Genomic DNA, 15,529 nt, shown 5'->3' on the forward strand with positions numbered 1-15,529 from the left:
CAAATGTTCACCACACTGTTTCCAGAGTGATCACCTCTGGACGTCCACGCACGCTGCTGTCGCCGACTCTTCCATCTGGTTTTCAACAGAACCTCTATTACAAGTTGGACGTTACCCCGCACCTCCTTTCCCTAAACCCTTGTGAATCCCGCCAACTCCACCCTAGCGATCCTTCTCCCTCCAAATTCCCTCCCATATTCAACTGTGCCAGAGCGTGTGGGCGGGTTCTCCCGACGGACTCTCGTTTGGGAGGCGCGTTCGGAGCCAGCTCGGCATAAAGGACAGGGAGCGACCGTCCACAGGGAAACCAATGAAAGGGTGGGACCATCTGGATTCAGCGCGCGGGAGTTCAGGAAAACAGACTCAGGACATAGAGCACCTGGATCTCGGGACAATGACCGGAATAAAGTAACCGGAAGATTCCGGGATACAGAACTCCGAGAAATCCTGGAATACGGACGGGGACGGTAGACTACGAAATTATAGAGACCAATATATAGACTCCAGGGAAAAGAGATCACGCAGACTCCGGAACAGAGTGAACGGTTTACAATTTGGTTTACGTGGATACTGTGCGCCAGAGAGAGCTGGATACAACCCGAGACAGTCCGGGAAAAAGACGGTAGTTCGGAGAGCGAGGCACTAGTTCAATGTGGGTCCTGGCGCTTGTGCTACTGGTCGGAATTCTCCCGGGTGCAGGTAGGGAAAAGCCAAAGCGAGTAAGGTGGCAGCAGCCGAGGGACAACGCGGGGATGAGACGGGCGAACGTGGGACGCGAGAGGCGACGTGCAAAGGTGGATTGAAAAGGAAGTGTTAAAAGCTGGAAAAGAGTGTCAATAAGTGGAAGAGAGACAGAAAGGCAACATGGAAAGGCAGAGGGGATGGAATTCACAGGGAGAGATGTGTACAGGGTGAGAGAGATTGAGAATGTGATACGCATAAAAGAACTAGAAAGGAGCGAGAAAACAGAGTTGAAAGGGGAGTGAAAGGAAAAGCAGGTAATTGGAGACCGATAGCGCAAGGAACCGAGAAAGGAGCTGGATAGACGGAACGAGGGAAAGGGGAGAGAGAAAGACAGAGTACTGTATAAACAGAAGCGATTCTTCAGATGCTGGAAATCCAGAGAAACACACACGCAATGTTGGAGGAACTCAGCAGGTCAGTCCCCGTCTTGGCCCGAAACGCCGACTGCTTACTTTCCTCCGTAGATGCCGCCTCATCTGCTGCGTCCTGCCGGCACTTTTGTAATAGAGACGGCGCAAGGAGAAGTTGGTGATGAAAGAGGACCCTGGTGAGACGTACAAGCTGACAAACTTATGGGAGGCACAGACAGGAAAGACGGTGGGAGACTACTCCCAGAGGCATGGGTGTGTAAAACCGGGGTGCTTAGGTTAGAAGGAGGGGTGCGAATTTTAGAAAGGGTCTGATGTTGTGTGCTTTAATTGGGTTCGGGAATGTACTGCCCGAGAGGTTCGGTGGAGGCAGAGATTCCCATGGCATTTAGAAAGCATCTTCAGGGGTTTTGAAGCCCCCAATGAACAGAAAGTTCAAGTGCTGGATTATAGGATTTGTATCGGTGGGGACTCCAGCATCATTACGGACCAGGTGGGTTGAAGGTTAGGGTTAGTAAACTGTGGGCATGCTCTGTGACGCCGAAAGCGTGGGACAGCTGAGGGCTGCTCTGCACAATCCTCGCTGAGCTGAAGTAAACGGCGCATTTCGCTGTTTCGATGTACGTGTGACAAATAAAGTTAAACTTTAATCTGTGCTGTACGACGCTATGGTTTCTCGCCAAGTGGCCGTGAAATACCGAGAGAACATCAGATTAAAAATATGACAGCGATTGTGAGGCGCAGAATTAGGTTTGAGAGTATGTTGGAAAATGAGGGCGCAGAGAGGGAGAAAGGGGACTGAGAGAGAATGTGACGCGGTGAAAAGAAATTGCGAGGGTGACCAGATAAAGGGGACCAAATGACATGAGACACAGAAAGGGAGTGTGTGAAAGCCAGAGAAGGTGGTCTGAGAGAGTTAAAGCGGGTCCAGAAAGGAGAAGACGGTCTGGGGAAACGCACCAGTCACAGCCCGAGGTACATCGAAACATATCAGGAGGGGGAGTAACTCGTCAGCCCTGGATCATACCCCACCTTTCAATAAGCTAGTAGATGATCTAACCTGTCTACTCAGGTGACCTTTCGCCCCTTTGTTTCTACTAACTTAAAGGCACTCCTTTCAGTATTTCAGAGTTATAAGTAAAGTTATTATATCAAAGTACACACGTATCACCATATACGAGATTCATTTTCTGCAGGCATTTACCGTAAATACAAAGAAATAGAGTAGAATCGACTCAAAACTGTACAGAAACAAAATCTGACAAACAACCAAAGTGCAAATGACAATAAATTGTGCAAATACAAAAACATCAATAAATAAATAATATTGAGAACCCAAGTTGAAAAGTCCTTGAAAGTGTGTCCATAGGTTGGGGAATCAGTTCATCGTTGAGGTGAGTGAAATTATCCACTCTCATTCAGAGCCTGATGCCTGAGGGATAATAACTATTCCTGAATCTGGCAGTAAAGGTCCTGAGGCTTCTGTACCTCCTTTCTGATGGCAGTAGTGAGATCATGATCTGGGTGGTGGGGGCCCCTGATGATGCTGCTGCTTTCCTGCAATAGTATTGTAGATGTACTGAATGGTGGAGAGGGTGTACCTGTGTTGGACTGGGCTATATCGACTATTTTTTGTAGGATTTTCCATTCAAGGGCATTGGTGTTTCCATACCAGGCTGTGATGCACCTAGTCAATATACTTTCCACTGTGTATCTATAGAAGTCAAAGTTCTAGATGATGCCAAATTTTTACAAACTTCTAAAGTAAAGGTGCTGCCATGTTTTCTTTGTAATGGCACCTATGTGCTGACCCCAGGATAGGTCCTCTGAAATTATTACTGAAGGAATTTAAAGTTACTGACCCTCTCCACCTCTGATTCCCTGATGAGGAGTGGCTCATGGACCTCGGGTTTCCTCCTCCTATAGTCAGCTCCTTGGTCTTGCTGACACTGAGTGAGAGATTCAGCCAGATTTTCTATTTCCCTCCTACTGTATATGCTGATTCATTTTCAGCTTTGATTTGGCTAACAACAGTGATGTTCTCAGCAAATGTAAGTATAGCATCAGAGCTGTACTTAGCCTCACAGTCATAAGTATAAAGCAAGTAGAGTGGTCAGCGTACAGAACCTTGAGGTGTACCTGTGCTGATGGAGATTGCAGAGGAGATGTTGTTGCCAATAGAAACTGACCAAGTGAGGTAATCGAGGATCCAGTTGCACAGGGAGTTATTGAGGCCTATGTTTTAAAGTTTATTGATTAGTTTTGAGGGGATGATAGTATCTGAATAGTAGTATTTAAATAGCGTTTAAACTGTAGTCAATAAAGAGCACCCTGATATAGACATCTTCATTATCCAGATGTTTGAGGGTTGATTGAAAAGCCAATGAAATAGCATCTGCTGTTGACCTGATATGACAGTAGGCAAATTAGGGAGGACCCAAGTTGTTCTTTGAACAGGAGTTGATATATTTCATCACCAACCTCTCAAAGCACTACATCATTGTGGAAGTAAGTGATACAGCATGCTAGTCATTGAGGCAGGTTCTTCTTAGGCACTGGTATAATTGAAACCTCCTTGAAGCAGATGGGTACCTCAAACTGCTGAAGTGTGAAATTGAAGAAACTTTCCAGCCAGTTGATTAGCACAGGTCTTCAGTACTATGCCAGCCACATGTTTTCTGTGGGTTCACCCTCTTGAAGGATGCTCTCACGTCAGCCTTAGAGGCTGAAATCACAGGGCCATCGAGGGCTGTGGGATTTTGTGAAGCTATCTCCAGGTCAAAGTGAGCATAAAAGGCATTGAGCTTAACTAGGAGCGAAAGCTTGTTGTCACATATGTATATCACTTGGTTTACTTTATGGGAGGTAATGGTATTCAAGCCTGCCTTCGAGGAAGATTCACAAATCTTTGAGAGAAAAACATTAAGCTCATCTCTTGTGACCACCAAGGTTGAGATTTTCTCACAAGACAAAAAATATCCTTTCAATGCTTACCCTGCCAAGACTGATTGAGATCTTCTACATCTGGATCAGGTCACTTCTCACACTTCTTAATGAATACAAAGCTAGCCTACCTAATCATTTTTCATTGAAGGAAACATGCCATTGCAGGCATTTGTCTGGTAAACCTTCTTTGAACTTTTTCCAATGCAGTTACATTCTTTCTTGACTAAGGAGACCAATGACCAATGCAGTGCACAATATTCCAGTGAGGTCTCACCTATGCCCTACAGAACTGTCACTCAGCCTCTATCCTTAAATTGTGGGGCGGGGGGTGGAGTGGAGTGTGAAGGTGGTGGGGAAACAGTAGTTTCCATCACATACAGCAGGAAGTAATGAAGGAGACTAGTAGGATCTGTGTAGTCTGTTGACCCCTGGAAAAGATGCTGCCAGTCCCACAAATACACACATATACCATGCCAGTCAAGAAGCAGCACAACTCACAGCAGCCCATGGCACCCCAGACTCTCTACACTAATACAGTTTTGGCTTCTCCCCTGGTTTATGTATATGCATGCATAATGCTGCATTGTCACCAGTTAGCACAGAATCCATAAGATATTTAATCCAGGGAACATGTGCTGAGAAGCATGTTAAGTAATAGTTCAGTGACCCAATGAACATAAATAAGGTTGGAGGTATATGTAGTGAATCAATGTATAGAGATGAGGGTTGAATTGTCTGTAGTGAATCGCCATATGGAGATGTTGACAAGTTGTGAACTGACGTGTAGAAATGGAGGGTGGAATTATGTGTATGTAGTGAATCAATATATAGAGCTGGGCCCCTAGGACCCAAATGCCCAAGGCCCCTACCCCTCTGTCCTCGTTTTGTCCACCTCATTTTGGTTGTCAGTAGGATGTCGCATGGTTATTTGGGCCATAGGTGACCTTGACAGAAGTGAAGCACTTCATGAGCACTATATGCAGTGAATCAATGTATGGAAAGAGGAAAGGATTACAGTACTGTGCAGAAATGTTAGGCACATCAATATATAGGTAAGGTGCCTAAGACTTTTGCACGGTAATGTATTTGTCAATATGGAGCTGGGAGCAAGTTTGTAAATCTGGCAGCAGCAAAAGATGTTGGGAATGGTGAGGATGGAATGCTGCAGGAGGGGTGTGAGACAGGTGGCAGAGAAGGAGTGCCAGGGGTGGGGTTTGGTGTGGGTGCAGGCACACCCAGCGCTGACACACCAGGCAAGGAAATCTGATTCCATACAATTAATTTATTGATCATTACAGAATGTCTCTCTGGTGCTTCCCGCTTCCTTCCCTTTACCTTCCCCTTTTCCCAATGATGATTCCCCTCTCCCTGCTCCCTTCCCACTCTGTCTACAATAGAGACCCTATCAGAATTAGGTTTATCACCACTCACATATGTTAAGAAATTAGTTTTTTTTTGCAGCAGTATAGTGCAATACATAAAATTACTACAGTACTGTGCAAAATTCTGAGGCATCATAGCTATATATATGCGCCTAAGAACCTTGCATAGTACTGTAAATTAATGTATAGACTAAGGGACCATTAATATATATTGAATTGAAACAGAGAGATGGGTTTAGTTATATAGATTTAATCGACCTTTAGAGATCAGGGTTGTTTTTTATCAAGTAATTGTAGACAAAAGGGATAAAATGGTTAAGGTATAGAAATGGGATGGGGTTGTTTATCAAAACTGTAGAGAAAGGGATGAGATGGTTTAAGGTATAGAGATGGGATGGGGTTGTTTATAGTAACTGTAGAGAAAGGGATGAGATGGTTTAAGGTATAGAAGTGGGATGGGGTTGTTTATAGTGTCTGTAGAGAAAGGGATGAGATGGTTTAAGGTATAGAAGTGGGATGGGGTTGTTTATAGTGACTGTAGAGAAAAGGATGAGATGGTTTAAGGTATAGAAGTGGGAAGGGGTTGTGTATAGTTAATTCATGAATGGAGATGTTTTATACCTTGTTGCTTTGCCCACCTTCTTTCCTTGCATTGGTTACCAATCCCACTCTCTTCCACAGTGCCTCTACTCCTTGCTCTCCCTTGCCTCACCTTCCCCAACCTTGGAGGCATCATTTTTGGCAGAGGAGGTCCTCCACTCCAACTTTGAAAAACAAATCTTGGCCTGCATCATCAAGGAACTCAAAGTGATCTGTTTGGGAAAACCAGTGCGTGAGACGGAAAGGATACAATCCTCTGGCAAAGCGTGATCATTGAGGGAATAGGGAAAGCGAACTCTAATTGAGTCCTCCTCTTGACAAGATGCTTGAAGCACAATTAGCATCCTGTTTGGCCAAAGAGTTGAACAAAAGATGCCATGGCTTCGTCCCTGATCTGGGCACTGGTATCCATTGGTTTCGACCTTTGTCAAATCAGCGATTCACAAGGATGCCTGCATCGCCCAGGGATAGGGACAGATGACAGTTGCCTGACCACTGTCTAATCACTAGCAATGTGGGAAGTGGGAGGGAGAACAGCCAGAGGTCGTGGTACATATTGGTACCAACAACATAAGTAGGAAAAGGGAGGAGGTCCTGAAAACAGACTACAGGGAGTTAGGAAAGAAGTTGCAAAGCAGGACCTCAAAGGCAGTAATCTTGGGATTATTGCCTGTGCCACATGACAGTGACTATAGGAATAGAATGAGGTGGAGGATAAATGCGTGGCTGAGGAATTGGAGCAGGGGACAGGGATTCAGATTTCTAGATCATTGGGCCCTCTTCTGGGGCAGGTGTGACCTGTACAAAAAGGACGAGTTGCACTTGAATCTGAGGGGGACCAATATCCTGGCAGGGAAGGTTTCCTAAGGCTGTTGGGGAGAGTTTAAACTAGAATTTCTGGGGGGTGGGACCCAAACTGAAGTGACAGAGGAAAGGGAGGTTGGCTCACAAATAGAGAAAGCTTGGAGACAGTGAGAAAGGGAGGATAGGCAGGTGATAGAGAAGGGAAGTGCTCAGTCCAGTGGTTTGAGATGTGTCTATTTTAATGCGAGGAGTATTATGAATAAAGCAGATGAGCTTCGAGCGTGGATCAGCACTTGGAGTTGTGATGTTGTGGCCATTACAGAGACTTGGATGGTTTAGGGGCAGGAATGGATACTTAGAGTACAGGCTTTAGACGTTTCAGAAAGGACAGGGAGGGAGGCAAAAGATGATCTTAGGGTGTGGCACTGTTGATCAGAGATAGCGTCACGGCTGCAGAAAAGGAGGAAGTCATGGAGGGATTGTCTACTGAGTCTCTGTGGATGGAAGTTAGGAATAGGAAGGGTCAATAACTCTGCTGGGTGTTTTTATAGATCACCTAATAGTAACAGGGACATTGAGGAGCAGATAGGGAGACAGATTCTGGAAAGGTGTAATAATAACAGGGTTATCATGGTGGGGGATTTTAATTTCTCAAATACTGATTGGCTTCTCCCTAGAGTGAGGGGTTTAGATGGGGTAGAGTTTGTTAGGTGTGTTCAGGAAGGTTTCTTGACCCAATATGTAGATAATATGTAGACAAGAGGAGAGGCTGTACTTGATCTGGTATTGGGAAATGAACCTGGTCAGGTGTCAGGTCTCTCAGTGGAAGAGCATTTTGGATATAGTGATCACCAATCTATCTCTTTTACCATAGCATTGGAGAAGGATAGGAACAGACAAGTTAGGGAAAAGTTTTATTGGAGTAAGGGGAGATATGAGGCTATCAGGCAAGAACTTGGAAGCAAAAACTGGAAACAGATATTCTCAGGGAAACATGCAGAAGAAATGGGCAAATGTTCAGGGGATATTTGCATGGGGTTCTGAGTAGGTACGTTCCAATAAGACAAGGAAAGGATGGTAGGGTACAAGATCCATGGTGTACAAAGGCTATTGTAAATCTAGTCAAGAAGAAAAGAAGAGCTTACGAAACATTCAAAAAACTAGGTAGTGATAGGAATCAAGAAGATTATAAGGCTAGCAAGAAGGAGCTTAAGAATGAAATTAGGAGAGCCAGAAGGGGCCATGAGAAGACCTTGGCGGATAGGATTAAGGAAAACCCCAAGGCATTCTACAAGTATGTAAAGAGCAAAAGGACAAGACATGAGAGAATAGGACCAATCAAGTGTGACAATGGAAAAGTGTGTATGCAACCAGAGGAAATAGCGGCGGTACTTAATGAATACTTTGCTTCAGCATTCACTACTGAAAAGGATCTTGGCGATTGTAGGGATGACTTGCAGTGGACTGAAAAGCTTGAGCATGTCAATATTAAGGAAGAGGATGTGCTGGAGCTTTTGGAAAGCGTCAAGTTGGATAAGTCGCTGGGACTGGACGAGGTGTACCCTAGGCTACTGTGGGAAGCGAGGGAGGAGATTGCTGAGTCTCTGGCAATGATCTTTGCGTCATCAATGAGGATGGGAGAGGTTCTGGAGGATTGGAGGGTTGCAGATGTTGTTCCCTTATTCAAGAAAGGGAGTAGGGATAGCCCAGGAAATTATAGGCCGGTGAGTCTTACTTCAGCGGTTGGTAAGTTGATGGAGAAGATCTTGAGAGGCAGGATTTATGAACATTTGGAGAGATATAATATAATTAGGAATTGTCAGCATGGCTTTGTCAAAGGCAAGCTGTGGCTTACAAGCCTGATTGAATTTTTTGAGGATGTGACTAAGCACATTGATGAAGGTGCAGCCTTAGATGTAGCGTATATGGATTTTAGCAAGGCATTTGATAAGGTACCTCATGCAAGGCTTATTGAGAAAGTAAGGAGGCATGGGATCCAAGGGGACATTGCTTTGTGGATCCAGAACTGGCTTGCCCACAGAAGGCAAAGAGTAGTTGTAGATGAGTCATATTCTGCATGGAGGCCGGTGACCAGTGGTGTGCCTCAGGGATCTGTTCTGGGACCCCTATTCTTCGTGATTTTTATAAATGACCTGGATAAGGAAGTGGAGGGATGGGTTAATAATTTGCTGATAACACAAAGGTTGGGGGTGTTGTGGATAGTGTGGAGGGCTGTCACAGGTTACAACAGAACATTGATGGGATGCAAAACTGGGCTGAGAAGTGGCAGATAGAGTTTAACCCAGATAAGTGTGAGGTGGTTCATTTTGTTAGGTCAAATACAATGGCAGAATATAGCATTAATGGTAAGACTCTTGGCAGTGTGGAGGATCAGAGGGATCTTGGGCTCTGAGTCCATAGTACACTCAAAGCTGCTATGCAGGTTGACTCTGTGGTTAAGAAGGCTTATGGTGCATTGCCCTTCATCAATTGTGGGATTGAGTTTAAGAGCCGAGAGGTAATGTTGCAGCTATATAGGACCCTGGTCAGACCCACTTGGAGTACTGTGTTCAGTTCTGGTCGCTTCAATACAGGAAGGATGTGGAAACCATAGAAAGGATGCAGAGGAGGTTTTAAGGATGTTGCCTTATGAGAATAGTTTGAGTGAACTTGGCCTTTTCTCCTTGTTGGGTGAGAGGTGACCTGATAGAGGTGTTCAAAATAACGAGAGGCATTGATCGTGTTGATAGCCAGAGGCTTTTCCCCAGGGCTGAAATGGCTAGCATGAGAGGGCATCATTTTAAGGTGCTTGGAAGTAGGTGCAGAGGAGATGTCAGGGGTAAGTTTTTTTACGCAGAGAATGGTGAATGTGTGGAATTGGCTGCCATCGGCAATGTTGGAGGCAGAAATGATAGGGTCTTTTAAGGGACTCCTGGATGGCTACATGGAGCTTAGAAAATGGGTAAAGCCTAGGTAATTCTAAGGGACATGTTCGGCACAGCTATGTTTCTTGGTCTATATTTCTAATGCGGCTCCATCACAAGTTTGGCAACAGAAGCTTTCAATGTAAGTGGTTTAATGAACCTAGCAGCTTAAGCTCTTCTGAGCCAGCTTCTTACAGTCTCATTTACATCAGCAAGAGTGTTCAAAGTCCATCATCAAGGAGACACCTTACTTATCCTTCATGTTGAGCCTGGTCTGGTTCGATGAGAGTGACCAGGAGATCAAGGAGCTAACTGCACATGCATCGTGTTCTAAAAGTGACAGCTCCACCAATCCTCAAGGGAAAATTAATTTGAATGAAAATTAATTTGAAAGGTATTTGAATGCTGAACCTCACAGAAAATCCAAGACACTATAAGTGGATAGTGGGTGGAAAATGCAGGAATTCCTGCACCCTGCCCCTGGGACATGACCCCTATGAAGTGCTTTACCTCCATCAAGGTCACCTATGGCCCAAAAAACCATGCCACACTCCACTGACAACCAAGATGAGGTGGACAAAACGAGGATGGAGGGGTAGGGGTCTTAGGCATTTGGGTCCTAAGGGCTTCAGGAAGCATTGAAGTAGCTTAAGAACACATGCATGTTGCTGGATTTACTGCTCTTTTACACCCTCCATCCAAGACTCTATCCTTGTCATTTGCAATCTTAACTTCATTACAAGCTTTCCTGGCCAGACTTGCTACCGCTCTTGGCCAACAAGAGGGCGAGAGGCCATATGCCAAGCTCTGCTGGGGTTAAGAACTGAAATTTTAAAACTTCGAGTGGAACCTCCATCAAAGCATCATACATCTCCCACATCTGGCAAGACAAGTCAGCACTCCTCAGGGATGCTATTATTGTGACCCTCTTCAAAGAGTAATAAAAATCTGACTGCAGACTTCCCACTGCCTACCACATAGAGAATCATTTTCAGGATCCTTCTCAATCATCTCCTCCTAGAGGCTAGAGAACTCCTGCCTAAATTCTAGCGTGGATTATCCCAAGAGCAGCACCGAACCATAGACATGGCCTTTGACTTCCCAAAAACTTTTGACACCCATCAAAGGTTTGTATAAAGGGAGAGTTTGTATAAAGTACTCCTTATATCTGACAGTTCACAGAAATGCTATGTCTCTTCTGTGATCCTGTGTGAACTGTGATTGTATACAGTATGTGATGTATAAAGCTGTGTAGTTGTAGTGCTGGGTGTGTATAAAGTGAATCAAGGTGATGTAGAGTAGGGGTATACATTAGTAAATCAATGTAAAGAAGTGTAGAGTGGGGCTGTACAATATATACTAATCAATAAGCAGAGAGGTTGTGATCTTAAACACTGTATTGCTGATTGCTTTTGGGATTAACACCCTGACCCATGGTTCATCTGTAGGTGATCCTGGGCTGGCATCTTTGCCTGGTGCTGACCCCAGTGAGACGGAGCTGCCAAGTCCTGATGGCTTGAGGGTGACTGCAATGGAGGTGGCTGCTGCGGAGGTTCACTCCATGCCCCGAACTAAGCGTTGTACCTGCTTCTCGTTCAAGGACAAGGAATGTGTGTACTACTGTCACCTGGATGTGATCTGGATTAATACTCCAGAGTAAGTAACCTTCAGGCAGAGCAGACCTTATATTTACACGATGGCTAACCACAGGTTTAAGTCCAAACAGGTTCTTAAAGTTAACACGAGGGAATCTGCAGGCACTGGAGATTCAAGCAACACATACAAGATGCTGGTGGAACGCAGCAGGCCAGGTAGCATCTCTAGGAAGTATAGTCGACGTTTCGGGCTGAGACCCTTCGTCAGAACTAACTGAAAGAAAAGATAGTAAGAGATTTTCTTTCAGTTAGTCCTGACGAAGGGTCTTGGCCCAAAACATCGACTGTACTTCTTCCTATAGATGCTGCCTGGGCTGCTGCGCTCCACCAGTATTTTGTGTGAGGTTCTTAAAGTTAAACTGTTCTCCTTTCTCAAGGGAAGACACTGAAAGGTTGGCACTGCAAATGGAAGCTCCTTGCATAGGGAACATCTAAACCCTTCCACTTCCTGAGTTTTGTGTGATCCATTTGTTCATGAAATTCTATTTTGCTAAATTTTTGGATTTTTTTGCATATTTCAGGCACCAGTTCAATATTCAATATGTTAAACATCATTATAAAACTGTCTTGAAGACATACTTTGATATATTTAAGTGCAGTTTAAATGAAAACAGTTTTTTTAAAAGATAAGGATTAGGCTATTTTACAGTATAGTACAGTATATCAAACCATACAGTGAAATGCACTGTTTGCACCAATGGCCAACACAGTCCAAGGACTCACTGGGGCAGCATGCAAGTGCTGCCTGCTTCTGGCTTGAATGTAGCATGTCCACAGCCTACTAACCTAACCCCTATGTCTTTGGAATGTAAGAGGAAACCAGAGCACCTGGAAGAAACCCATGTTCAATAGTTCAATTGTTCCATTTAATATCAGAGAATGTATAAAATATACAACTTGAAATTCTTACTCTCTATAGATATCCTCTCGACAGAAAGAAAAAAACCCAAAGAATGAATGACAGAAAACACATAAGAGCCCCCAAACCCCTTGCCCCCTCCCACACACAGGCAGCATCAGCCCTCCCCTTCCCCCAAATTTTTCCTGAGTAGTCATGGGGAAATTGTACAAACTCCTTACAGACAACGGCAATAATTAAATCCCAATCATTAACACTGAAAAGTGTTACGTTAGCTGCTGTGCTGTCACTGGTAGTAGTCTGTCACAACACTGGCCAATTTGATCAGTCTGATGCACTACTTTAACTGTTTCTACTGGTTATGCTTATCAAAGCTATGCAGAAGGATCTGTTTACTTTCAGAGTGCACAATAATACATTTATTTTATTTATCAATAATGTTATTTTTATTTTAGAGTCCTTTAATGTAGCCATTTAGTATTTTTGCTTGAAAAAGGAGAGCAAGTTAACTTTAAGAACCTGTTTGAAGGCCCACAAACAAATTAAGCTGGGCCATTTTGCATCCAGTGTATTGTAGGAGATGGTGAAATGACTTAATTTGTATCACAAAGTGCTGGAGGAACTTAGCAAGTCAGGCAGCATCTACAAAGCTGAATAAATAATCAATGTTTTGGGCTAAGACTCTTCTTCAGGACTGGAAAGGAAGGGGAAAGAAGCCAGAATAAGAAGGTCGGGGTGGGGGTGGGGGATGAAGAAGTACAAACTGGCAGGTCTTAGACGAAACTAGGCAAGGGAATGAAGTGAGGAGATGGGAGGACATTGGTAGAAGAGATAAAAGGCTAAAAAAGGTATTGGATAGGAGAGGAGAGTGGACCATGAGACAAAGGGATTGGGGAGGGAAACCACAAGGAGGAAATGGGCAACTGAGGAGAAGAGAAAGGGTGAGAGGGTAACCAGGATGGGGAATGGAAAAAGGGATAAGGAGGGAGCAGGAAGAGATTTCCTGAAGCTGGAAAAATCAATGTTCACACCATCATGTTGGAGGTTACCCAGTCAGAATATGTTGCTCCTTGAACCTGAGTTTGCCCTCATCATGGTAGTAGAGGGGGCTACAGACAGACATGTTAGAATGGGAATGGGAAGCAGAATTGAAATAGGCATGTCAGAATAGAAATGGGAATCTCTCTCATTCCTTCTTTCTCCTCACCTGCCCATTACCACCCTCTGGTTCTCCTCCTCCTTCCCTTCTTTCCATGGTACACTGTCCTCTCCTACCAGATTCCTCCTTCTTCAGCCCCTTATCTCTTTATTCTAGCTTCTGTTCCCTTTCTGTCTACTGCTGATTAAAACTCATGTTTATTTGCCTCCATAGATGCTGCCTGACTTGTCGAATTCCTCCAGCATTTTGTGTGTTGCTCAAACATAGCATCTGTAGAATCTCTTGTGTTTATGAAATAACTACTGTCACTGATTTCATTAAAGAACAAATACTTATCTCCCTACCCTCTAAAAAGTACCGCCCCATTTTCAACCTCTCCTTTCTCTCAGATCCTTGAACACGTAACCAATGATTTTGTGATGTGCCTGTATTCCCTGAATCCCTCTAATCAGGCTTTATCCTCTGCTGTGGTGCTGAATTAGCCCTGATCAAACTCATCTTGCATTACGGTACTCTTGGTAATCCCTCTTTCTCACCACCCTCCGTTTTTAACATGGTTGCACCATCCTTCTCCAAAGCCTCACAAAACTGAGTGAGACTACACCCATCGGGTCATCCCTACTAATCAGATCCTCTCCAGGAGATCAGCTTCAAAGAGCATCTTCTGCCCCAGGACCTCTTGATTTTCCAAGGGTTAATATGGCTTGTCCTCATGACAACACACAAATATCCACATTGTCAGCCATAGGCTGATGACCCCTCGCTCAACCTCACTACCATTTCCTGAGAGTTCTGCTTTATTACACTATCTGTCTGGACAACTGAAGTCTATTTGTTGGTGTCTGATTCTGTCCCTTTCCCTGGCCAGTAGGCTTTGCTTGTAAGGTTCAATGTTCAAAATGAATTTATTATCAAAGTTTGTTTATGTCTCCTTATATCACCATAAGGTTGATTTTCTAGTAGGGATTCACAGTAGAAAAAAGAAATACAACAGAATCAATGAAAAACTACACACAAAGACTGACAAACAACCAATGTGCAAAAGTCAAGCTGTGCAAATACAAAAAAAACAAATACACAAGAAAGCAAACAAACAAATAAATAAATGCTACCAAGAACATGATATGTAAGAACCCAGTACAAAGCTCACTTCCTTCTCTGTGCACCTGGTGAAACCCACACTCTTACATTTTCTATGTCTAGGTTGGATAACTCTAATGACATCCTGCCCAATCTTCTATTTTCCACCCTCTCTAAACATCAGCCCCCCAAAATCTCTGGTTGCAATGCTCTATCTGTTTTCTGCTTGCTGCTCTACCAACTTCTAAGTCTTTTAAGCCCACATTTAGTTTACAGATCCTTCCATAGCCTTGCTTTGTCCTAACTCTGTGGCCCTTTGCAGGACAGTAATCTGAAGGATAACCATACTCCTCCAATTCTGATCCCCCGAGATCTACTAATTTTAATCAGTCTGCCATTGGCCATGTAACCATCAAGTGCAAAGACCCAGAATCTGGAAGTTCTATGTAATTTTCTCTGTCACTCCCCTCTCTATTATTATCTCATTGCATTTCACACCACTTTTTATTATGACAGACAGACAGACATACTTTATTGATCCCGAGGGAATTTGGGTTTTGTTATAGCCACGCCAACCAAGAATAGTATAGAAATATAGCAATATAAAACCATAAATAATAATAAGTTAATCATGCTAAGTGGAAATAAGTCCAGGACCCGCCTATTGGCTCAGGGTGTCTGACATTCTGAGGGAGGAATTGTAAAGTTTGATGGCCACAGGCAGGAATGACTTCCTATGATGCTCAGTGTTGCATCTCGGTGGAATGAGTCTCTGGCTGAATGTACTCCTGTGCCTAACCAGTACACTATGGAGCAGATGGGAGTCATTGTCCAAGATGGCAATGTTGTTTACATTGTAAATATATGCTGGAATTTATGTGTTTATGCACATGTTATTCTATATGTATTTTTAATTTTATTTTTATTTTTATAATTGTTGAATGATGTTTTTTTGTTGCCAACACACCACAGCAAATTCCTAATAGATGCATATGGCAAATAGAGCTA

At 43.8% G+C, this 15,529-nt stretch overlaps 1 protein-coding gene across 2 annotated transcripts in view; it reads left to right on the plus strand.

Moving 5' to 3' along the window:
* The first annotated feature begins 564 nt into the window (after positions 1–564).
* The window catches only part of edn3b (endothelin 3b), a 50,738-nt gene continuing 35,773 nt past the window's right edge, over positions 565–15,529 (plus strand). For both annotated transcript variants that reach the window (XM_059978736.1, XM_059978735.1), the window contains exons 1-2: positions 565–699; positions 11,217–11,424. In XM_059978736.1, coding sequence (XP_059834719.1) covers positions 651–699; positions 11,217–11,424 — 257 coding nt within the window. In that variant the 5' untranslated portion in view covers positions 565–650. The remainder of the gene's footprint in view (positions 700–11,216; positions 11,425–15,529) is intronic.

This window comes from Hypanus sabinus, chromosome 9, assembly GCF_030144855.1.
Source record: "Hypanus sabinus isolate sHypSab1 chromosome 9, sHypSab1.hap1, whole genome shotgun sequence".
NCBI lineage: Eukaryota > Metazoa > Chordata > Chondrichthyes > Myliobatiformes > Dasyatidae > Hypanus > Hypanus sabinus.